Below are 25,350 nucleotides of genomic sequence, written 5' to 3'. Positions count from 1 at the left end.
TATAAAGTTGCATGTTATGAGAAAATAATATTTTAAATATACTTCGAGACTATAATGTAAAAATAAACAGAGTTTTAATTCAAAATTTATTTAAGTATATTTCCTATCTGGAATTATAGTATTATAATAACTTTCAGTAAAAAAAAAAATATACTTTGCATTTTCGTCTTAACGAGAAATATCGCTTGATATTCAATCATTTGTTACGATTCGAAAGATAATTACTATAACAGCAACAGCTGATGAAATCCGATGACGTAGCCTCTATGCTACCTCAACATTGTTTATACAGATTTACGAAGGAGTAGAGGCAACATGGAAGTCGGATTTGGTATTGATATTCCCACTTGGCTCATTCTGATCTGCACAACATTCATTTTCTATTATATGTAGGTCTTGTTTATTACTTTGTACGCTTGTTAATCAAAATTTAAAATTATTTACAGTTTTAAATCGAAATTTTTCGAAACTTCTAACGTTTGTCTACCTTTATTTTCGATTATATGAAAAACGGTATCAATAATTTATCTTAAAATTGGAATTTGATAAAATATATTTCGAACTTATTTGTATGTCGGAGTAATAATATACAAAGTGGGTGGAAAGTAACTAGACATTGATAAATTGCTATAATTTTTGTAATAATAATATAATCATAACGAAATTTATGCGTGCATGTACAGTACACTCAACAATGTACACGTACATTCAACAATTAATGCAATTCTATAATTAATGCATCCGGTGGGAAGAGTAGTCGAGAGAGGCTGCACGCGCAATGGCAAAAAAGATGGCCGACCGATTGTCAGTCAGGAACTAGCGCAGCTGCACGCTATCAGGTGTGAAAATAAGTGGTTTATGTACCGAGATGGTAATGCACGGTGAAGGGACGTAATGACACAATCCGTCCGGAAATAATTAAGAATTATCATTCTAAGATAAAATGACAGGTTCGGTTATAGAGACGCAGAAATAGCCATCCATCCATATAACAATCTGAGAAAAATGTGTCGTTGATGAGTGAAGCCGGTGATTACATTAAATTCTAAGACATGTATACATATTTCCATTTAATAACGTATAAGATAAATAATTTTCATCAACTTTGATTTAGAAATTTAGAAATTATAGCAATTTCTCAATGCCGCATTACTTTCTGTCCACCCTGTATATGAAGAATATTATGACTGGCTATCACATGATTTTATTGATAACGTGTTAGGAAGTTATAGATCCAGTTTGAAATTAATAACGTAAAAAAGAAACAATATAGATTACACAAATATTAAATTTAATTAATTAGTTTGTTATTAAATTAATTAATTATCTAAATTTGATCCTAATAAAAGAAACAATTTTAAAATATTTATATTTTTGAATCAATCTCTACCTTTTGTTGTATTTTGAATGGATTAAATTTCATTTCTTTGGAATTAAATACATACGAATATAACTAGGAATGTCGTGTTACTTTAAATATAATTATAATTAATTTTAATTTTTAAATACTGTAAACAGTTTTTTAATATACATTTATGATTATAGATATATTGATAGAAAATTCAGATACTGGAAAAATCAAGGAGTTAACTCTCAAACAAAATTTGAATTTTTAAAATCAACTATACAAGGATTTCGACAGGTAATTATTAAATACATTTTTTCCCTTATAAAATAAATTTATATTATTTAATTTGATTATTATACCGAATATACACATTAAATAATTTATTATTCACAAATAGTAAATTATAATGATTTATTTTTTACAAATAATGACTCGGCTGTTACGATTTAATTTTTGGGACTCGTCATTAAGCGGAATGTAACGCGAGATTCTATTTTGCATCAAAAGTCACGGCAGTGACTCCCCCGCCAAGCAAAAATGTCACTGACTGACTATTTATTTACACAGAAGAAAAAGGAAAAATAAACATAATGCAGTTATCATATTTCTTTTCTTTTTCTTAATTATTCATTTCTAAATTTTTAATTATGACTTGAATTATACAATGTTTAGTTTTAAACTCAATCTAATTTCTTCTAGAATTTTCATGATAATATGATTGATCTATATAAAAGAAATGGAAGAATATTCGGGTAAGTTATTTCATTATTTAATTTATAAATATTTTTATTTTTAAATGTACTTTTCAATATTACCGATTTTATATAAACGTTGTAATGTAATAGATTAATTACAAATTGAAATTGTTAACAAGGCCTACAGGCCATTTTTATAATAAAAATAAAAATTAATGTTATATCAATCCATATTTTATATAAATTATTATTAATATATATTTACTTATTAATTAAGAATGACAGTTTATGATAAATGGTATTATTGACTAGAATATCTTTTATCAGCAATTATACTTAAATTACACTAGAAAATTTACAAAAGATAATTGTTCTATACGTCTGGCATTAAAACAGGAGATATTCATAGAAGAAAAACCCTCGATTTCAAAAATTACTTTCAGATTTTCCTAACAAGCAAGATCAAAAGAATAGAACATCTTTGTATAATGGTACGCATACAGAATGGCATATGAATATAGCACATATATTGTACAGTACAGTATCTATGAAAATCATTTTAATATGGTTATGTTTCCCTACTTATATTTTATTTTATTTTTCATAAAGTTTAGAAGACCAGAATGATTCACAAATCAGTGTATTTATTCTATTTATTTTTGTTTTATATCATTTTGAATATTGGCAGATATATCAGGATAGAAATAATCTTTTGACTCTCAATATTTCCAAAACTTTGCACCAAAAGCAGCTGATCTATAAGTACAATATATCTTCTATTCATATTAATATTTTTATCTGGATCTATGTTTTATAACTCACGGTAAATGATAATAAAATTAAATAAAAGAATAAGTTAAAAGATCGACTATTAACAAACAATTGAAGGCGGATTTTTACATTGGCCGACTATACCGACTGGTATAGTCGGTATAATCGGCCAATGTATAGTCGGCCATACCTGATGTTTCTAATAGCAAAAAGTTACTATAATCTATTACAGTTACTATAGAGTTTTATTAATTCTGAAGTTTTATCTTGTTGATCATAAATGAAAATTTATTTTCGGAAGAGTCTCAACCAAAACCTAGCAACGAAACTCAGTTCTGGTTTAAAGCGCTTTAAACAATATGTTTAGTTTAAGAACACGGAATATCAGTTTCATATTTCGGATTCTTGTTTTACTTCACTGAAAGTGCTTTCTGTGGTATTAATTCCTAATATTGATGGTGCTACATCACCTACTTTACGTTGGTAAATTCACAGATAACTGATGTACAAGATTTTAATATCTAAAAATAATGGCATTTTCTTGCTGATTTTCAAAACGTAGGCATTGGAATTGATAAAAAAAAAACTACTTTTATTTCTTTGGAGGTAAAAATCATGTTTGGTAGTGTTATCTAATATGTTAAACTTATTCCTATAAAACTATTAATGTACGGCATTTATTTACATGGAATTTATATAGTTATGAACGGTGTGAAAAATTTTAAAGTTTGTAATAAAATTGTTCAAATAAATTGAAAAAACTTGACGAAATTAAAAATTACACTTTTCATTCAAATAATAATTAAAATAAACTTATGCCAAGAATACAAATGATTAGTTGAATACATACAGATAGTTGTTAAACTTAGTTATAGAATAAGAATAAATAATTGTATTAGCTAATAACTGTTGCAAGTGAATTATTAGATAATAACTAGTAAATAGTAATAGTATTGTATCCATAAAAACAGAAAAATAAGAATTTCATATATATGCTTTATATAGGCCTATACAATCATATCCGAAACGTCAGAACACTTCAACGAAATTGATATATGGTATGATATAAAAGTAAAAATTTATACTTACAAAAAACAACATTTATGTTTAAAAATTGTGCTAGGGTAAGTGATATTTGATGGACAATGGGAAATATTTATCCCATCAGGTAATCATCATGTTTTGAAATTTATCAATCAAGTATATTTTCAATCCATCGATATATAAAACATATTTTTAAAAACAATTTTAAAATATTGTCAAATTTCTAATATAAAAAATAATAATTATTGTTGACGTAAGAGTAAGAACAAAATTTCTGTAGGTTTTTAATAATAAAAAGAAAATTAAATTTTCTATATTATAATTATCTTGTTTTCAAAAATATATATTTAAAAAATTGGTATTAGTACTTGCCAATCTTAGGAAATTCCGCATAAAATAATATGCTATTTGGGGAAAAATTTAGAACGCACTGGATTGACATGAGAAAGGAGAGTTTCAATATTAGAAAGTTCGAAGTGACATTTATCACATATTTCTTTGTCAATATAATTTGACATGTCACAGATCCAATTCAGAAAATAGTATTAACTGATCGAAAGAAAGGGAAAAAACATATTTCATGTAATTTTTAATTAAATAATTTCTATTTCAGAGTATATTTTACATCCCCAATTTATTTACTCTAAACGTTAAACATATTCGAAAAATTGAATTATAGATGTAATTCATAATCTTACGTTAAAAATTAAATAAAATAATTTTCATTGTATATTTTAAATTATCCTTGTACAGGTACTCCTCACTTTACGACCTATCTGCTTAACGACCACTCGCACTTACGACCGATCGAGTTTCGACCTGCAATTCGGGGAATCCCCTTTCTCAGCTTGAGTGTGGATCAGTGGCGAATGGTGACATGCGCACTAAGCGTACTATAATAGGCTAGTAGCGTACTATAATAGTCTTTTTATGAATAAATTTGAAGTTTGTTGCATAATTTGTATAATTTTACAACGATCCTATATTCCCGGCGCGAGCTCCTCGCTTATCGACCAATTCGCTTAACGACGTAGTCGTCGGAACGGAACTCTGTCGTAAAGTGAGGAGTACCTGTATTTTATCTATATTTTCATTGTTCAATAGTATTACTTTTTGTTTAGATAAAATTCTTTAAAGCAAAATTCTTGATTAACATAAAGGAAATTTTGGTTATTAAACGTTATATTTTAATCCATTTAACACTTTGTTTTTAAAACGTGAAGAATTAATTCTTGGTTATTGAAATGAATGCCGAAATTATATTTCAGAACAGGATATCCAGACCCTAGCTTATGGATTAGTGAACCAGAGCTCTTGAAATACATCTTAGTAAAGGATTTTCATATATTTCGAAACAGAATAGTAAGAAATTGAAATAATTATTCGCTTATTTATATTAGCTTTTAGAAAAATTTAAATATATTTTTAATACCGCTTATTATAAAATTAATATCAACTCAACAACTTATACTAATGAAATTTATGATGTTCTCAAATAGATCTCTTTGGAAATAACATTGTATTTGTTCTGCTAATTATCTAAAGGCGAAATAAGTAATATTAAATATAATTTCCGAAAATGCTGATTACATAAAACTTTGATTAAAGTTATTCAAATATGGAGCAAAGCTATCGGCGGAACAAATATAGCGTTATCTTCAAATATTGTAATTAAACAATGCCATGAAAAGTTTTTACGCTCTAGTTAATTCCATTAACATCTATAATGTTCATTTTCAAATGTATTGATATGATTTTTTAGAAGACAATTGGCTTAATAGTGTCGGGTGTCCAATGCTCGCGATGTAAAAAAATCTATTATTTCAACGGAACAATTAATCTCGTTGCAAATCCCTAGTTAATTATTTATTTGTTGTTACAAAATATAGGAAAAGTCCCGAAAGACAAATGATATCCACCCCAAAAAATAAAAACAGAAGTATACAAGTTGGAATTCTTAAAGAAAATGTTAGACAATTTAGTCCAGAAAACAAAAAAAAAAAAAAAAAAGAAAAAAGAAGTTTATTTATATATTAATGTTGACAAACTAATGTGTAATTTCATTACTGAAGAATGATATAAGGTTTTTCACTCATATTATTATACAGAAATTGATTTTTTTTGTATAATAATATGGTCTAAAATACAATGAAACAAATTGAAAAATCATTTTAGTATATTTTTAAAAATTAAAAAATAACGTTTTCATTGGTCAATGTGTGAGATTGGGATGAGGAATGATACGACATACTGTATGTAGTGCATTTACACACACCTAATTCACGATTAAATTCGACATTTGGTTATGTTTATAGAGTTCGTAGTGAGAATACCCCCTAAATGTCATTAAACAGCATTGCATTAGGGTAATTAAAGTATACGATATGAAAAAGTTTTGATACCTTTATTTCAAGAGGGGCTATCAAAAGAAAGTGCTTCTTATATATTTTACTTATTTTCGAAAGGTGAAACGATTTAGTTTAGCTTGCGCTATATTTTTTGATTCTCTTCATTACATAAAATTCTAAAAAAACATTTTAAAATAAAACTACATAAATTATTTTATAGAAATTTCAGTTTGGTGATCCAATGCTTGATAAAATGTTATCTGTACTTACTAACGAAGATTGGAAAAGAATTCGAAATTTGATGAGTCCCGCGTTTACCAGTAGCAAGATAAGAAAAGTAATTTATGTTAAATTATACATTTATATATATAATATAAATTCAAATATCGTATTAACTAAACAGAAAATTCAATTAATAATTTTTGTTACATTTTTCTGACAACATTCTTTTCTGTTCGTAGATGACGAATCTAGTTAAACAATGTGCAGAAACTTTATCCAAGCGTTTCGAAGAAATGGCTGGGAAAGGAGAAGAATTTGACTGCAAAAAGTATATTATAATAAGATAAGATAAATTTTCAACATTAAGTTAAAAATTAATAAAGCGTTCAAACACCGCATGCAAAATATTTCATACGCTGATTTAAATTACTGTATAAAGTATTTAAATTTTTACATTTAATCTCATTAATTTTAAAAAGATAATAAATTTCATGTCTTAACTAAATAATTATGTGATGTTTAAATTAATTTTAGGCAAATCATTGTTAAATTGATCAATCGTTAATTGAATATAGCATTTACGAGCATAAATTTTATAACGTTTCAGAAACGTAAATGATCGTTTCTTTCACCTAATAAATTTACAAGATTTATATTTATTTGGAAAGCATTTTAGACGTAAATAAGGTTAGGTTAAAATTTTAAAAATGTTTATTTTTAACGAATTACATTAGACGCGTAATGTTTCAGTTATAAATTAACTTTCATGATTTCATCCTGCTAGTAAAGCTTCTCTTCAAATCGCATCACGTTTTAAATAAATGTAATAGGAAAAAAGAAATACGCTGGAGTTTAAAATTAAGAGAATTTGCACATTTTTTCGAATTTATGAAAAACTAATGGACACATTTGAATGAAATTTGAAGTGGATACAGTTATTTAAGAGAAAAAGTGTACTATACAGTCATGGTATGCACTCATGATCATCAATAAGGCTCATCAGCGCAGGAATGTCCAAAACATACTTTGCAAGATCAAACATAAAATAACCCTAATATGGGTTAAAGTCTCCTCTCACAGTCATACAACTCTCACATTGCGACGTAATACTGGAAACGAGGTAGCTGATGAGTTCCTGTTGCAGTCGATACCGCTCCTGCAGCAACACAGTTTTCAGTTCCTGGGTGGTTCTCAGAGGGGATTTCGAGCTGCAATTGTCAACCCAAAAGTGTACCAGACATGTTCAATAAGGTTTAGGTCTAGCGACTGTCTGGCCAATCCATTCGGCGTATATCCTCACTTTCAAGATAATTGTCCACCAGGTGATCTCTGTGTGGACGATGTTGTCGTCTATAAAAATGAACCGAGGGCCAACTGCGTCCGTGAAAAATTGAACATAAGGCTATAAGATCTAATTCCCATACTTCTCTGCCTCTGTCAAATTCGGAGAGATGTGCGGCCTTTCAACATGGTACCTGCCCAGACTCCTGGCCGTCCAACATGATACCTACTGACATGATTCTTGGATGACACGCCTCTGCCATAGCTGTTCCTTCTCGAATGTTGGAGGAAAAGTATCGGGTCCCAGGTTCTCATCAGGTGAGGGTGTGTCGAGAATCCGTGTCCAGGCTGAATCGCGACTCGTCTGTGAAGAGAACTGTACCCCACTGAAGTCTGTTCCAAGGCTGATGTTGTCTTCAAATTCGCTGTCTTGTGTGCTTAAGTGAGCGGGATGCAAATAGCGGCTCTTGTGGCAAAACACCCTCTCTTATGAAGACTTCGGAAAACAGTAACCCTTGAAACTCGAGTTCCAGTGGCAGCATGCAGCTCACGAGATAGCCGTGAAGCTGAAGCAGTCCTGTGACGCCTCGCAAAAAGTTCCAAATAACAATCTTCATTGGCCGTCATGATTCTTGGATTACCTTGCCCAGGTCTTCTCGATATGCATTCGGTGTCCTTAAACTGTTTCCAAAAGTTTCAGACGACATTGAACGTTACATTGAACTCTGTAGCAACCTACACTTGTGGTTGCCCCGCATTCAATCTTCCCACGATTCTCTACCGCATCCGTCATCAAGACTTTCGTGGTATTCATTTTATCTGATTTCTTATGAAATTGAACCAACTCTTGCAAGAAAAACAAGTAGGAGCGAACTAATCGCAGACAAAGCCACGTGTGCTTTGTCCGCGATTAGTTCCGCTCCGCTGTCAAAGCTGTGCCCACACACACACGTGTAAGCATTCAACACTAAAAATTTGCATTCATATTCGGTGGCATAATTTGTACTTTCGGTTCATTACTTTTTGTTCAAATCGATAGAATGCGAAAATTCTCTTAATTTTAAACCAGTGTACATCGAACTTGCTAATTTTCTAGAAATATTTTGAAATACTACAGTTTTGTCTGTACTTGTAAAAGAAACACAAAATTGCACTTAACATACAGAAAAACATATTGAATTTACGATCAATAAGTTAGATGTTTTTAAATATGTAATTAATATTACAAAAATTTCAAAAATTTCATATTTAATTAAGATATAACGCGAGAGGACATACAATATATCAAGCCTTTGTTGTGCTTTTCCATCAGTTCATTTTTATTTGATATGAGTTTATTGATTTATTGTTTTGTCATTGTTCCTTAAATTGCAAAGATATTTAAAGGAATTGCAAATAAACATATCAAAATTATTTTGAAATTAAATTCATATATTCTGTATGTATACTCCGTTGAACAAAATCGAAGGGACTTAAAAATTGGCATCTGTATTAAATTTGCATTAATCAAACTCGTTAACTTTGAAATGCCTATCTTTCCTCGTCCATGCGACCGCAAATCTACTTAGCATTAACCGATAACGTAATAATAAGGTTTGATTTTATTTAGCTTTTAATTTCAATACTGTATTTATTTTCTTACTTTAAGTCTTTCTTTCAAAAAGGTCTTAATAAATAATGCGTATTTCAATGATGAATACCAATCAAAAACGTCCCGATTCATGCTACTTATCATGGAATCACGATAAAACCCAAAGAAACTTTCCGAACTAATTTAAATTATTAATTAAATTTTCTTTTAAATTGTATAATGACAAGTAATTTCTAACAAATTTCTAGAGGTTACTTTTCATTTATTAGCACCAATTTTTATTACCTATATCATGTAATATTAAAATCTTAATTGCATCTCGCTAATTGTTTTCTTATTTTTAACATTTTTTTAAAAACCTTACTTTCAAAATGCTTTAATAATTATAATTTATATTGAATTTGTTATTTTTTATAGATATATGAGTGCATTCATTATCGATGTCATAGCATCCACAGCTTTTGCCACCAAATTGAACGCACAGGAAAATGAAAATAGCGAATTTGTGAAATATGCACGAATGGTTTCAAACAGGGATTTTCCAAAGTTAAAACTTTTGGCATGTTAGTTAAATTTATTTTATCACAATCTATATACATGAATAAGGATGTGTTTGTTTGTTTCTATTCACGCTTAGGCCGTTTGAACAATTGCTACGAAACTCGGCATTTACGTTCAGAACCATCCCACATTATTGATTAGATTTCTATATATTAATTGCTTTCTGTCTACATTTGATTGCTGGCTTTACATGTAGCGCCATATATTGGAAAACAATTTAACAAAATAATAAACTAAATATAATTTTTACAAAAAAAAATATAATTTAATAATATAATAAATTATATTATATAAATTATATTATATATATATATATATATATTATATTCACTGAATTACTGCGGCAATTATAGAGCGCGAAATAGATGTCCCATTACGTCATTACTGTGACAGATGGCGCATAGCATTTGCCTGCGTGAAGTGTAGTAGTGTTTTGCCCCTGTACAGTACATCGTACTTTTCCTGTTACCAATATAGTTATGCCGGTTTTGTACCTAACTCCGTTCAGGGGAACATTTTTGAATTGATATAGCGTGATTTGTGGTAGAAATTGTTCAAATATAGTTAATCTGGTCCTCATTCTCTTACGATTTCTATATCTTGTCTCGACTTTTATCTATCTAACTTCGCTCTCGAGATTAAGGAAGGACAGAGACGGACGGATGACAGTGTGAATAAATAGGTCTGCAATTTTTTCAAATTGCAGTCTAATAAGTACCTTCCAGTAACCGAGTCTATAAAATCACCGAACACCGATAGTCTGTCGTGGATTCGCGCATGGCCAACGGATCACATGGCCACGGCCATTTCTAGTTTTTCTTTCCGTTATTATTTAACTACCAGGAAACCTGGACACCTCGCGCCCTCCCTTAATTTCATCTTTCAATAGTAACTCAAACTCATTTCCTCAAACTTTTTTCACTGATACTGCTTAAGATATTCTAACGTTCAGCCAAATTACGGTAGTGGTTTTAAGGCACAAAGTAGAGCTGAAAGTCTTTTTCTGTGCCGATGTTTATTTTTTTCTATTTTTCTACAAGGTGACATTGCTTCATTCAAAATTTCCTGTAGTTGTAGCCTGTGTAATGTGCACTTTATTCACATGTTGAGTCTTACTGTCAAATCTGCTTCCGGTATTCTTATGCCTTTTCTTTAATTAGATGTTTTTGCTGAGATTTACTTTTTCAACCGTGTTTCACTTTTTTTTACTGGATTACACAAAAGCAATTATTTCCGCAATTTTATAAGATATCTTTATTTAAGTAAGTCTTACATGAAGTATTTCGGACGTTAAGGTTAGCAACTTTGATAACATGAGAGACCATCACAACCTATTCAACACGAATCAGTTTTCAAATATTAATAGTAGAGCAGTATTAATTAGTAGTCATTGACCATCGTCTCACCAGGCGGAGAACAACGACTACTTTTGATCGAATTTACTTCAACCTCCATCTGCAACAGTTCCTCCTTCCTTTCGTATTCACCGTGTGGTGACATTCGAATAGGAAAATGACATAATACGAGGTTACTAGCCTGCACAGAATATGCTTTGAGCAGTTTTCGAGGGTGTCGAGTTTAAATATTTGGTCCCTTTTTCGCGAAATTTGATTGGTTGGCAGATTACCATTTGTTATTCGGCTGTGAATGGCACAAATTTTTAGAGTTAACAATAGGAGAAAATATGATATCTTAATAAAAATTTTAAATGTCATATTTTGAATTGCTATCTAATTGACTAATGAAATTGTGCCATTTCATACCGTCCGAGTGTTGCAATAAACATGATAATGGTATGCTAAAATAACCAAACTGTTTTTACGGTTTTCGTTTTAATATTTGTTATATAATAGTATTTGATTTATATAACTACAAAGGTTATCTTACGTAAGGGTTTATCACACCAATCTAACACATTTTAAAATTATTTATTCTTGTACTGTATACAATTTTAAAAACTTTTTAAATGTCGTCTTACATTGGTCACTTGGACTGATAATCCATTAGGTAAGATAATCTTTGTACGTATGTGTATCAAATTCTATAATATAATATAATATAAGGGTTAGCAGTACGAAATAATCTAATAATCTTAATGTCTGTACCTATTTTTTGCCTGGGCAACGCCGGACTTATTTGTTAGTTATAAATCATATATTTATTTTTATATTTTTAAATGTGTACTATGGTGATGCCGCCTGAATGACAGCATAGAAACGAATGTGTTTCGATTAAGGAGATACACGTTCGAAGCGCGATTAAGATACTTTCTGCAACGCGATTCCTTAAACATTTCTTCGTAATAACAATAACAGCCATTTAATTATATTAAAGTCTACTTAGCCAGGGCTATCGAGAGCTTTTACGAAGACACGGGATAAAGCGGGCCTTTTTTCAATTTTTTAAACAAATGAAATACATAAAATATTTCTTATTAATTAAAAGCAATTTAAACATTTTTTGTTAGTGAAAATTTATAGGTAGGGAGTCGCAGTTATTCCTATAGGCTAAGTTTTTTCTTGCCTCGAGAAAAATTCTCCAACTCTCCTACTCTCGCGACATCTCTACCTAGCCGTCCAATTGGTAATCTAGACCGGCGGTTCTCAACCTTTTTCTCTGTCGTACCCCGAGCCTTCTGTGCATAGACATGTAACACTAAGTGGCATTTCCTGCGTTCTGTTAGAAATAAAAAAAACCGCCCGTTCTGAACATCTAATGTAGAAAATCGAAAAAATCCTTAGTGCCCACGGTCGTTAAAATTTTCCAAAATTTGTGCCGATATTTACAGTGGAAAAGAATAGTGTGATAAAAATGCACTGTAAACAAACAAATATTCATTTCCAAGTAAAATTATAATAATATTTTCAACATAAGATTATATACATATTTTACTATTAATTTTTAGTTTTGATTGCGCCCAAGTTAGTTCGTTACTTCAAGATAGAAATTTTTCCCCGTAAGGTATTGGATTACTTCAGGAATGTAATTTTGAAAATTTTAGAAGAAAGAAAAGAAAAGAAAATAGTAATTACTTATTATTACCTTATATACAATATTAATTTACTGAATATAACCGATTTCTAATAATTTTTACGATTACTTGATATGGTATAAAATATGTAGACATAATATTAAAATAAACAGTATCGTTTCGACATCAAATTTGAATTAGTCTATTTTTTTTCTAAAATAAAGAAGTTTTATTCACTTCATATTTGATGTGTACTGTACAATAAATATGATCTTCACTTTGTATAGAGAGGTAATGATTTTCTTCAATTAATGATGGACGCCCAAGAAGGGATTCTCGAAAATAGTACTGAAGATTTAAAAGAAGTTTCAAACGAAATAAATAATTATCAGGTGCAACATAAACACAAAAGTATGAAATTATTTTTATTACGTCATATGTTTTATTTAAATTAATAACCTGTTTAATAATCATAATAATTTAAATTACAGCCATGACGATTGATGAAATTGTAGCTCAAAGTATTTTATTCTTTATTGCTGGGCACGATACGACAACTACAGTGTTAACATATTTTTGTTACCAAATGGCATTAAATCCAAAATGTCAAGAGAAACTGCTAACAGAAATAGATGAAACGTGGCAGCAATATGTAACCTAAATCTAGTCTTTATTAATTGCATTAATAATAATATTATTTTACGATTACTTTTTGTTCCTAAAACATTGTACCTTCTGAATTTTACGCAGAAGACAAAAATCTTTTCAAATTAAAAAAATATATAAAATTTATATTGTTTTATCCTTTTTTGAAAGATGTGAAGTCCTGTAAATTTATTCAAATTAAAATAATACAAAATATTTTAATTTTAATTTACATTTACAAAAAAATTAAATTACATAATAATATACGTAATACGAGAGAAAATAATTGCTTTTCTTCGTTCAATTCGAAGGTCTTAACTGAACCACTTACCTACAACAGTTAATTTTCAATTTTTATTCAGAAAACAATCAAAATTATTAAACGAAATTCATATACAACATATATAATTATTATTCATATATGATTTGACTATTTCAGGGTGATATAAATTTTGATACTCTTTCCAAAATGCCTTACCTTGATGCTGTTTTAAATGAAACATTAAGAATACAGAACCCGGCAGTAATGTAAGTACCATTTAACTTATTTAAAACTTCATAATCAATAGTTGAAAAAAATATAACTTTAAAAGACGTTTATTAATTTTTATTTAATGTTATAGATTGACGAGAGTAGCCGCTGAGGATTATATTCTACCTAATACTGGAATAAAAATTAAAAAAGGAATATCTGTTTTAATACCTGTTTACGGTATGCATCATGATCCTGAATGGTTTCCAGAACCAGAAAAATTTAATCCCGAAAGGTATTTCATATAAAATGTTTACGTCGTTCATACTAATTTTTTGCGTTTTTACGGTAAGTACACTCTATAATTATAATTTTAATCGTTGTGTTTAGATTTTTACCAGAAAACAGAAATTTAATCCGTCCATTTTCATTTTTACCTTTTGGAGATGGTCCTCGACATTGTATTGGAATGAGGTATATCAATATGGTTATGAAGTTGGGTATAATTTACCTCTTGCGCAATATGAAATTAGTCGCTACCGATGAAACAATGGTAAATAATTAATGTTAAATTGTGTTTATATAGATTTACAACCTAATAATCTCATATTTTTATTGTATACATATAATGATTGTAAATATAATGAATATTAGTAGTAGTAAAGAAAGAATAATATATATAGTAACGTATATTAATTATTCTATAGAAAAAACCTGGGCGGGACAGAATACCTGTGATTTAAGCGTTGTAAAATAATGAAGGATACACATACACACTTGAAAATTAACAAGTTTATCTTTTAAATACTTGAAAACACAGTATTTCTTTCAAAACTACCAAAAAATTAAAGACGTCAATTGTTATGATATAAAGAAACATGCACTTTGGTCCGTTCTATCCCGGAACACTGTTACTTTCATTACTTAAAAATAACCAACGATAAAATTACATTGTTCTATATTTTATCCCTATGTAATTATAAAATACAATTTATCCTTGTGCAATACAACTAATTTTTACAGAAGGCCACTATATTGAATACATGTCATATTGTGAGAAAATTCCTGAATACAGACACAACAAATATACACTCTTTCAATTAAGGGAAAATTCCCAAATGAAAATAGTATCTTTCTCGTCACTGTCCACTCCAGCACGTGAATATGGACTCATTTGAGGCAGTTCAAAAAAAAAAAAAAAAACGCTGGAATAACGCCCTTTAACAGATCTGACCAAACGTAGATATTATATTTAAATTATGTTAATCTACAGTTTACAATATTATATTACTTTAGAAGAGTTACCATATATGTATATAAATCTACAGTTCCAAGTGCAATTTAAAGAAACAGGAGTGCGTATAACATTTAATATTAATTTGTTTGGCTTATCATAAGAATAAGAATTAGTAAAATTGCAATATCTTGCTGGAGAAAGAGATTAACTCTGTTGCAGCACGTTGTCAACTCAATAATCTCGAAAGAGCAGACATGCGCTGTAGAGTCTGTTATCAAGTTTTTGCAGTTCTTGTTAGTTTGTACCACCCTATGGCCAAAAACTATAGAAAGTCTCTTCTGCCCGATTTCTTCTGTATTGAAATGCATAACACGCTGAGCATTAATTGGGCTACAATTTGAAAAAACTGTAGACCTATTAGTTACCACTGTCGTTTGTCTGTCTGTCTTCTCTTAATCTCAAGAACGAAATTAGACAGATGAAAGTAGAGAACAGATATAGAAATCGTAGGAGCAGGAGGTCCCGATTAAGTATATACAAACTTTAACTATTGCTAATAGGAAAAGTACGATACACAGCGGCAAGACAATACCAATTTCGGATGGAGAACGCATATTTTATATTAAATAAATTAAAAATATGATTAAAAATTGTAGCCCGGCATTGTGACTATGTAACAATAAATAATTGCTCGTTACTCTATAGTTTTTTAAGCCAATTTTGATCCTTATTGTCTTTTTTCAAAGCCGTGTCTTCTTTTACTTGTTAATTTTTACTACACAACTAGGTGCACAGATAGACACTGGGCTTTTTTTACATCGCTCTTTATTCTGCAATATCTTAGACGCCAATATTGATAAAAAAACGAGATAAAAAATCCTAGTGTCTACATAATGCACCTAGTTGTGTGGTAAAAATTAACAATTTTGATCCTTTTGTATACAATATGAAATATTTGTGTACAATGATATAGTTTTGATAAATTTTTTTTTCTTTAATTAGGTGTACAAAATTTCATGAACCGCCTTAAATTAAGAAGTAACTTTAAAATATTTACAGTACTTAATATTTTCTATAAATATTTTCTTAATGTTTATTCACATGACTAGTAAAAGGGCTTATAAGAAAAAAATTGTATCACACTAAAATATTCATATGAACAATGTCACGACCTCTACTCTCCCCATTGTGTACAATGATGTACTTTTCGCGACTCCTCTTCATGGGCGTAGCCAGGAAGGGACATGGGTGGGCACGGCCCCCCAGTTAACCTGGTGCCCCTCCCCAGAAAAGTATAGCCCGGCCCCACGCAGTTAACCTGGTGCCCCTCCCAGAAAATTACAGCTTCTACTAGGCCCCTCCCATAACAAAATCTTGGCTACGCCAATGCTCCTCTTCATCCCTTAAACCGTACACGTAATTAATGAACGGTCCGTAGCATTCAGCAAAATCTTATTAAAAATGATAAATATTTATATAGAGAAAAACAGAATCAATAGTTTAAATAACAGAAACAAAAATATTTAGTTGTTTAATAAGCTTAAAATTAATTTAATTAATATTGACATCTTTATGCCAGAAGTGTTTATGAAGGAGTAAATCTTGGTTTAGATTTATATGAATTTAATGAAATTATTATGTACCATTGCTTATTACATAATAAATTAATTTATTTAAACTTTGTTTTAATTATTATTCAAAAATACAATAAGAACAATAATAATTGCAAAAATTTCAACTGCAAGAAAATGTTTCACAGCAATTTTAACTGAAAAGTCTCAACAATGGACTAAAGAAGTGAATATAGAATTCAAATTCCTATATTCTTATGTTAGAAATAGTGATGCAGAATCGGCTACATTTCTGTTATTATTACAGTGAAGCGTCAAAATGATAACTTCCTTGTTGATGAATCAGCGTACTTTTGTTTAAATGTAGTCATTCTTTAAATTATATTTTGAATGTTTGTAAATGTATTCCTACATTTCTTGTAAAATACTGGCTTGAACTTAAAACACCTAAATTTGAATAATCGTGTGTTTTGAGTTTACAGAATTAAAATGTTAATTTACGCGTGTTTTTGACAATCCGAATGGGATCTGGACCAAATTATTCCGGATCTTCGCATTCGTTCAACTTCGTTTGACAAAAGCATATAAAACTATTCAATGCTTTCGTAGATATCGAATGAGCCATTGATACAGTATAACACTTTTAGTTGTTTAGTTTAATACAGTTTAGTTGAATGATTAAGAGCTAAAGAAGCCGAAGAAAAATTTTTCTCTACCGTGCTTAAAAGTGTGAAAAAAAACACTGAAAACTCCGCGTGACCAGCATAGTGACGATGTGCAAAACCGTGAACAACTGACTACCAGTGTTCATTGGTTACTAAAGTTTGTATGACAGATTATTTATTGTAATATATCTAGTTGCCTTGCCCATGAGTAACAAGATAATAAACTTCTCTTTTTGATAATAAAGAGTAATGATGATAATAATAATAATTACAAACAATCTTAGCCAGAGGCCGAGAAGCGATTATACAATTTTTTTTGTTTGTGTAGCTAACTTAAAACAATAATGTTCTTTTAACCCCGTTTGTAATAACAACAGTTATATCAAATAAATAATTTATAATAAAAATAATAATAGTAATAATAATAATAATAATAATAATAATAATCATACCACACACACTACACAAAAGCCTGGGCACATTAGAATTGAATAGAAACACATACATCACACTACAGAAGGCCACTATATTGAATACATGTCATATTGTGAGAAAATTCCTGAATACAGACACACACACTGATACACTTCTTTAATTTCTGTTTTGGTTACTATGCCTTGACTTTGGTCCGGCATAGTACACAGCCACCGGTGTTAACCGAGTATATCTCACTTAACCCAAAAAAATAATAATAACTCTCCCGTGGTCACCACCTGGTCGTGGTGGGAGAGCCCAGTAATTTTACTGATCCATAGGGCAATGCAGGCTGGAGCATAAGCTCCTGGTAGGGACACCCATGCCAGTAAGGTCTATGGGGAGAAATGAAGCTAAGAGTGACCACACCCACATTCTGTGGAGATATTCATCATGGTAATAACTAGATCAAAGTGTGATACCGGCTCGGACGTCGCCCGGGTTAACAAGGTCCGCGTTCGTGGGTTAGGCAGAGGCTCACGTTCGAAAAATAGGCCACAGTCTCCCTTGGTTACCGGTGGCGAAAGCAGCACCGGCCCAAGCATGGCTACTGCAATGCCCTCAACAGATGTGAGGAACCAACCCAGCCTTGGTGTTTCTGTGGCAATGCATCCACAGACCACAAAGGCTGGAAAACCACGCCAACGGATGAAATGGACAGTAGAAATGAACGAGTTTATCATCCGTACTTATTACACCATCACAAAACTCGAAACAAACATGACAGCATACAGACAACAACTACACCATAGATTCACACAACAGTATCCTCATCTCACTGTCACCGAACAAAGGGTTGTTGATCAAAAAAGAACAATTATACACAACAACCTTATTCCACAAACAACACTTGAACTTATCAAACAACAGGTTACTGATCAAATACATCAACAGACAGAAACATCTAACATTAATGAAGATCATGTAACCTGTCAGGATAATCCAGCAACAAGCATTGATAATAACACACATACAACAATTACCACTAATGATACTACAGACACTTCCTCATCCATCACTGATAACATAGACATGGATTTAGTTAATACACTCTCACATATATTTGAGGAAACACTCACTAAATATACAGGCACAGATCCCACACAAAGACCACGAATACCAAAAATCAACACGTCGAAGGAAGTAGGAAAAACACTAAATTATGTAAACACTCACTTACTATCACACTACATTCATTCAATTTCTACACTCGCAGACATTCATACATTAGTTTATGCTGGGGCAGTCACAGTAGTGACACACCATGGACTGAAAGTACAATCACAGACAAATACACAGAAAACACAATTCTATCACAAGCCTGCCTGGCAGAGAAGAATAGAAACACAAATAAATGACATTAGACAGCAATTAGGCAGGCTAATACAATACACTAAAAACAACATAACACCCAAATTAAGGAAACAGCTCAAAAACATTTTCAAGAAAATAAAAACACACACAAAACATGAACATCACAACACACGCATTACAGAATACATTGATACACTAAAACAAAAACTTGCTGCCAAAGCATGTAGACTCAAACGATACAAAACATGTACACTACGAAAACAACAAAATAAATTATTTACAAACAATGAAAAACTCTTTTACAGACAAATTAATAACAAAGCAAACACTGATACACAGCACAGTGGCACACCAACAGAAGAAGAACTCACAACATATTGGTCTTCTCTTTGGTCCAGTGCTGTCACGCACAATGCTGAAGCAGGCTGGATCGAGGAGGAGAACAGAAACTTGCACAACATACCAACTATGCCCTGTGTTGAAATAAACATACATGATTTCCAATACACTGTTAACAGAACACACAACTGGAAGACACCTGGTGTAGACAACATTCACAATTTCTGGTACAAAAAGTTTACATCACTGCACCAGGAACTAGCTAAACATCTAACACACATCATCATCAATCCACAAGACATGCCAAATTTTCTTACCCAGGGCATCACCTACATGAAACCTAAAAACAACAATACCACAGACCCCACACAATACAGACCAATTACATGTCTTCCAACACTCTACAAATTATTGACATCCTGTATCGCAAACAAAATATACAAACACGTTGAAGAACACGACATTCTAACAGAACAGCAAAAAGGTTGCCGTAGAAACCACAGGGGATGCAAAGAACAGTTACTCATAGATTCAGTCATTCTACGGCAAGCACACAAACAACACAGAAACATACACATGGCATATATAGACTACAGAAAAGCATTCGACAGTGTTCCACACAGTTGGCTGCTACATATTCTACACATGTACAAAATACATCCATCACTCATTGCATTCTTTCAAAACACTATGCAGCACTGGAGAACAACACTACATCTCAGGGTTAGTAACACTTCCATACAAACAAACCAAATTTTTATTAGGCGAGGAATATTTCAAGGAGATTCCTTGAGTCCTCTCTGGTTCTGCTTAGCCCTGAACCCATTATCCAACATGTTAAACAACACGCAATATGGTTACAATATCAGACACGAAAAAACAACACAGTTTACACTGTCACATCTCATGTACATGGATGACATAAAACTTTATGCATCCACACAAAAACAACTTCATCAACTCCTACAAATCACACATTCATACACCAAGGACATACAAATGGAATTTGGCCTAGATAAATGCAAAACAGTTCACATAGAAAAAGGAATCCTGAAGAAAGAAGATTTTGCGCTTGATAATGGAGACATTATTGAATCCATGGAAGAGGGCGAGTTCTACAAGTATTTAGGATTCCAACAGGCCAAACTAACAGAACATACACAAATAAAGCAAAGATTAATTAAAGAATACCAAAGTAGGCTAAATGCTATTCTCAGAAGACAGTTAAATGCAAAACACACAGTTAAAGCAATAAACACATATGTCATCCCAGTACTCACATATTCTTTTGGAGTTATACATTGGACTCACACAGATCTTGAGCAACTCCAAAGGAAAACAAGAACAACACTTACTAAGCATAAACAACATCATCCTAAATCTGCCACAGAAAGATTAACCCTTCCACGTAAAGATGGCGGACGTGGCCTGATTGACATAGTTAACCTTCACTACAAACAAATACAGTCACTGCGAGAGTTTTTCTACAAAAAACAAGAAACATCACAATTACATAAAGCAGTAACTCTAGCAGACTCGAATAACACACCATTAAACTTACACTCACATCATATGGACACAACACAACATATAAAAAGCATAGACACCATTAAGCAATCGTGGGCTCGAAAGGCACTCCATGGCAGGCATCCTTATGATCTGGCCCAGGATTTTGTTGACAAAACTGCGTCAAACAGCTGGTTAGCTCGGGGATGCCTCTTTGGGGAGACGGAAGGATTCATGATTGCCATACAGGATCAGGTCATAAATACTAAAAACTACAGAAAACACATACTCAAAGATGCAACACTCACAAATGACACATGCAGAAAATGTCACATCATGCCAGAAACTATACAACATATCACCTCTGGTTGCAAGCTCTTGGCACAGACAGATTATTTACACAGACATAATCAAGTAGCAAATATAATACACCAAGAGCTTGCAAAGAAACACAAATTAGTAGACATCCACGAACCATACTACAAATACATTCCACAGACAGTATTGGAAAACAACACGCACAAAATGTACTACGACAGAGCCATAATCACAGATAAAACAATTTACCACAACAGACCAGACATCACACTCATTGACAAACACAATAAAATCGCATACATTATAGACATATCCATTCCAAACACTCACAATATACAAAACGCATGCACTGAAAAAATTAGCAAGTACACAGAACTTGCCCAGGAAATAATACATCTGTGGAGGATGGATAGGGTGCTTATTGTACCTGTTGTTCTCTCCTCTACAGGTGTCATACCACACATGCTACACAAAAGCCTGGGCACATTGGAATTGAATAGAAACACATACATCACACTGCAGAAAGCCACTATATTGAATACATGTCATATTGTGAGAAAATTCCTGAATACAGACACACACACTGATACATTTCTTTAATTTCTGTTTTGGTTACTATGCCTTGACTCTGGTCCGGCTTAGTACACAGCCACCGGTGTTAACCGAGTATATCTCACTTAACCCAACATAATAATAATAATAACAACAAAGATTAATTAAAGAATACCAAAGTAGGTTAAATGCTATTCTCAGAACACAGTTAAATGCAAAACACACAGTTAAAGCAATAAACACATATGTCATCCCAGTACTCACATATTCTTTTGGAGTTATACATTGGACTCACACTGATCTTGAGCAACTCCAAAGGAAAACAAGAACAACACTTACTAAGCATAAACAACATCATCCTAAATCTGCCACAGAAAGATTAACCCTTCCACGTAAAGATGGCGGACGTGGCCTGATTGACATAGTTAACCTTCACTACAAACAAATACAGTCACTGCGAGAGTTTTTCTACAAAAAACAAGAAACATCACAATTACATAAAGCAGTAACTATAGCAGACTCAAATAACACACCATTAAACTTACACTCACATCATATGGACACAACGCAACATATAAAAAGCATAGACACCATTAAGCAATCGTGGGCTCGAAAGGCACTCCATGGCAGGCATCCTTATGATCTGGCCCAGGATTTTGTTGACAAAACTGCGTCAAACAGCTGGTTAGCTCGGGGATGCCTCTTTGGGGAGACGGAAGGATTCATGATTGCCATACAGGATCAGGTCATAAATACTAAAAACTACAGAAAACACATACTCAAAGATGCAACACTCACAAATGACACGTGCAGAAAATGTCACATCATGCCAGAAACTATACAACACATCACCTCTGGTTGCAAGCTCTTGGCACAGACAGATTATTTACACAGACATAATCAAGTAGCAAATATAATACACCAAGAGCTTGCAAAGAAACACAAATTAGTAGACATCCACAAACCATACTACAAATACATTCCGCAGACAGTATTGGAAAACAACACGCACAAAATTTACTACGACAGAGCCATAATCACAGATAAAACAATTTATCACAACAGACCAGACATCACACTCATTGACAAACACAATAAAATCACATACATTATAGACATATCCATTCCAAACACTCACAATATACAAAACGCATGCACTGAAAAAATTAGCAAGTACATAGAACTCGCCCAGGAAATAAGGTATCTGTGGAGGATGGATAGGGTGCTAACTGTACCTGTTGTTCTCTCCTCTACAGGTGTCATACCACACACACTACACAAAAGCCTGGGCACATTAGAATTGAATAGAAACACATACATCACACTACAGAAGGCCACTATATTGAATACATGTGATATTGTGAGAAAATTCCTGAATACAGACACACACACTGATACACTTCTTTAATTTCTGTTTTGGTTACTATGCCTTGACTTTGGTCCGGCATAGTACACAGCCACCGGTGTTAACCGAGTATATCTCACTTAACCCAATATATATAATAATAATACATTGCAAGACACATTATATTTAAATATATTAAGAAAATTATAAAAATTTATTAGAATTTATGAAATATAATTGTTTTATAATTTTAATTTTAATAAATAAATCTACATTTTTACTAATATATTAAAACTCAGTTTAAAAATTCTTTTACAGAAGCCTCTAAAATACGTATTTGGACAAGGATTGCAGGTTAAGGAAGTAATTTTGAAAGTTAAAAAAAGGACCCAATTCAACTAAATTAAATTTAAAATAATTTCATTTAATTAAATATATTTTAATAAATTATATAAATTGAAAATTAAATTTATTGCCAACTTTCTGGTACAAAAAGGGAAGTCAATGCATCAGTAAAAAAACTCTTGCTAAGATAATGATTTGAAAGAATTTACATATAATATTCAATAAAAATGTAAATTATTTTGAATTGTATTTTATAAATATTTTGATATTGATTTATTTTAATAATACAAAATAAATAATAAAAAAATTTTGTTATAAATATTTACCGGAAGTATGTACTGAATTTTAAAGTCGCAGTGATTAAGGAAACAAAAAAAAAAAAAAAAAAAAACACGAAATAGTTCCCCTAGCAAGCATTACATCGCCTCCACCTATAATTAGCTATAAGTGAGAGAAGGTTTTAGTCTTGACCCTATCTTTTCTCTATAACTATTCTGTTTTTTCCGAAATAATGTTACCCAGACAATATTATGATTGCGTTTGTCATCTGAGTAATGAATTTATAATTAATGCAAACAATAATGTTGTTTAGGCTATTTACTTATGAATATTACAAAATGTTTAATTACTAATAATAATAGAACTTCTGTCAGTGGGATAATGTCAAATTTTAAGTCCCTATGTTTTATTTTATTCATAATTAATTTCATAATCTTACAGTATTGATTTTTTATGGAAAAATTCATTTTTTAGCAAGATGTCTATCCATAAATTTAATTTAATTTCACTTTTAACTAATAATTTCGAATAAAGCATTTATAATTTATAATTATGAACAGAAAACACAAGTATTGTACCGGTATAATTTAAACCATACTCACTACATAACGTGTAACTAGTTCAACAACGTTGAGCAGTACGATAAACAAATGATAAACGTGCAATTTTACTTCTCGGATCGGGCGAAAAAGCTGACCTCGCGTGTGGAAAAAAATCATTTATTTATAAGTAGGGCTAATCTAAAAATTTAATTTATTTTCATTACGAATGAAGTATTCATAATTTTTAACTATGATCAGAAAATACCATAAATCGAGTTCCTGTTATTGGCACTGTTCGCCGTAGCGACAACATAATTTAGAACTGATGATCCTTCAGGGTCTAGACCAGTGATTACTTATTTAAAAATATAAATTGTTATTAGATTATTTGTTGCATAATCTGTGTAACTGTATATATATTAAAAGCAAACTGTTCCATCCCCACCGAAACTAAAACCAATACTTTACGAAGAAGTAAAGTGTTGGTTTCAGTACTAGATATGTCACACTAGGTCGCCTGTGGGGTCAACAATTTCCTTCCTCGAAAGGATCACTCTCAGTGGACTCGGTATGAATTCAAGGAAAAGTTTTTTTTAACAAACGGGCAGGAAGATCTTTGTGTAGGGATAAAAATACAAAGATTTCACTTTTGACCCAGACTTGGAGTTGAAGAAACGGCAATTCGTTTGCTCCACCTAACAACTATTCTTTAAGTTTGATTTTGAATAATAACCTTTGGTTATATACAGAATACATATACAGTCGAATCGCGATAAGTCGACACCCTCGGTTAAGTAGTCAGTTTTCTGTGGTCCCGGCCGACATACATAGGTATTAATGTTAAAAAACTCCGGTTTACTCGACATCGTTTTACTCGACTCCACCACTAGATAAGTCGACATACTTTTGCCGTC

General features: G+C 31.4%; 1 protein-coding gene across 1 annotated transcript; it reads left to right on the top strand.

Moving 5' to 3' along the window:
* The first annotated feature begins 279 nt into the window (after positions 1–279).
* LOC136988893 (cytochrome P450 3A8-like) lies at positions 280–23,691 on the top strand. The gene is made up of 14 exons (XM_067286902.1): positions 280–389; positions 1,546–1,642; positions 2,048–2,100; positions 5,127–5,220; positions 6,427–6,543; positions 6,668–6,756; positions 9,718–9,863; positions 12,767–12,885; positions 13,120–13,243; positions 13,324–13,484; positions 13,917–14,005; positions 14,101–14,244; positions 14,340–14,502; positions 23,589–23,691. Exons 1-14 carry the CDS (start codon positions 316–318, stop codon positions 23,670–23,672), a joined length of 1,554 nt encoding a protein of 517 aa, XP_067143003.1. The 5' UTR covers positions 280–315; the 3' UTR covers positions 23,673–23,691.
* The last annotated feature ends 1,659 nt before the right edge of the window (positions 23,692–25,350 follow it).

This window comes from Centruroides vittatus, unplaced genomic scaffold (assembly GCF_030686945.1).
Source record: "Centruroides vittatus isolate TY-2023 unplaced genomic scaffold, ASM3068694v2 scaffold_386, whole genome shotgun sequence".
In the NCBI taxonomy this organism is placed as follows: domain Eukaryota; kingdom Metazoa; phylum Arthropoda; class Arachnida; order Scorpiones; family Buthidae; genus Centruroides; species Centruroides vittatus.
Note: the sequence above shows the minus strand (reverse complement) of the source record. Positions and strands in the feature narration are given on the sequence as shown.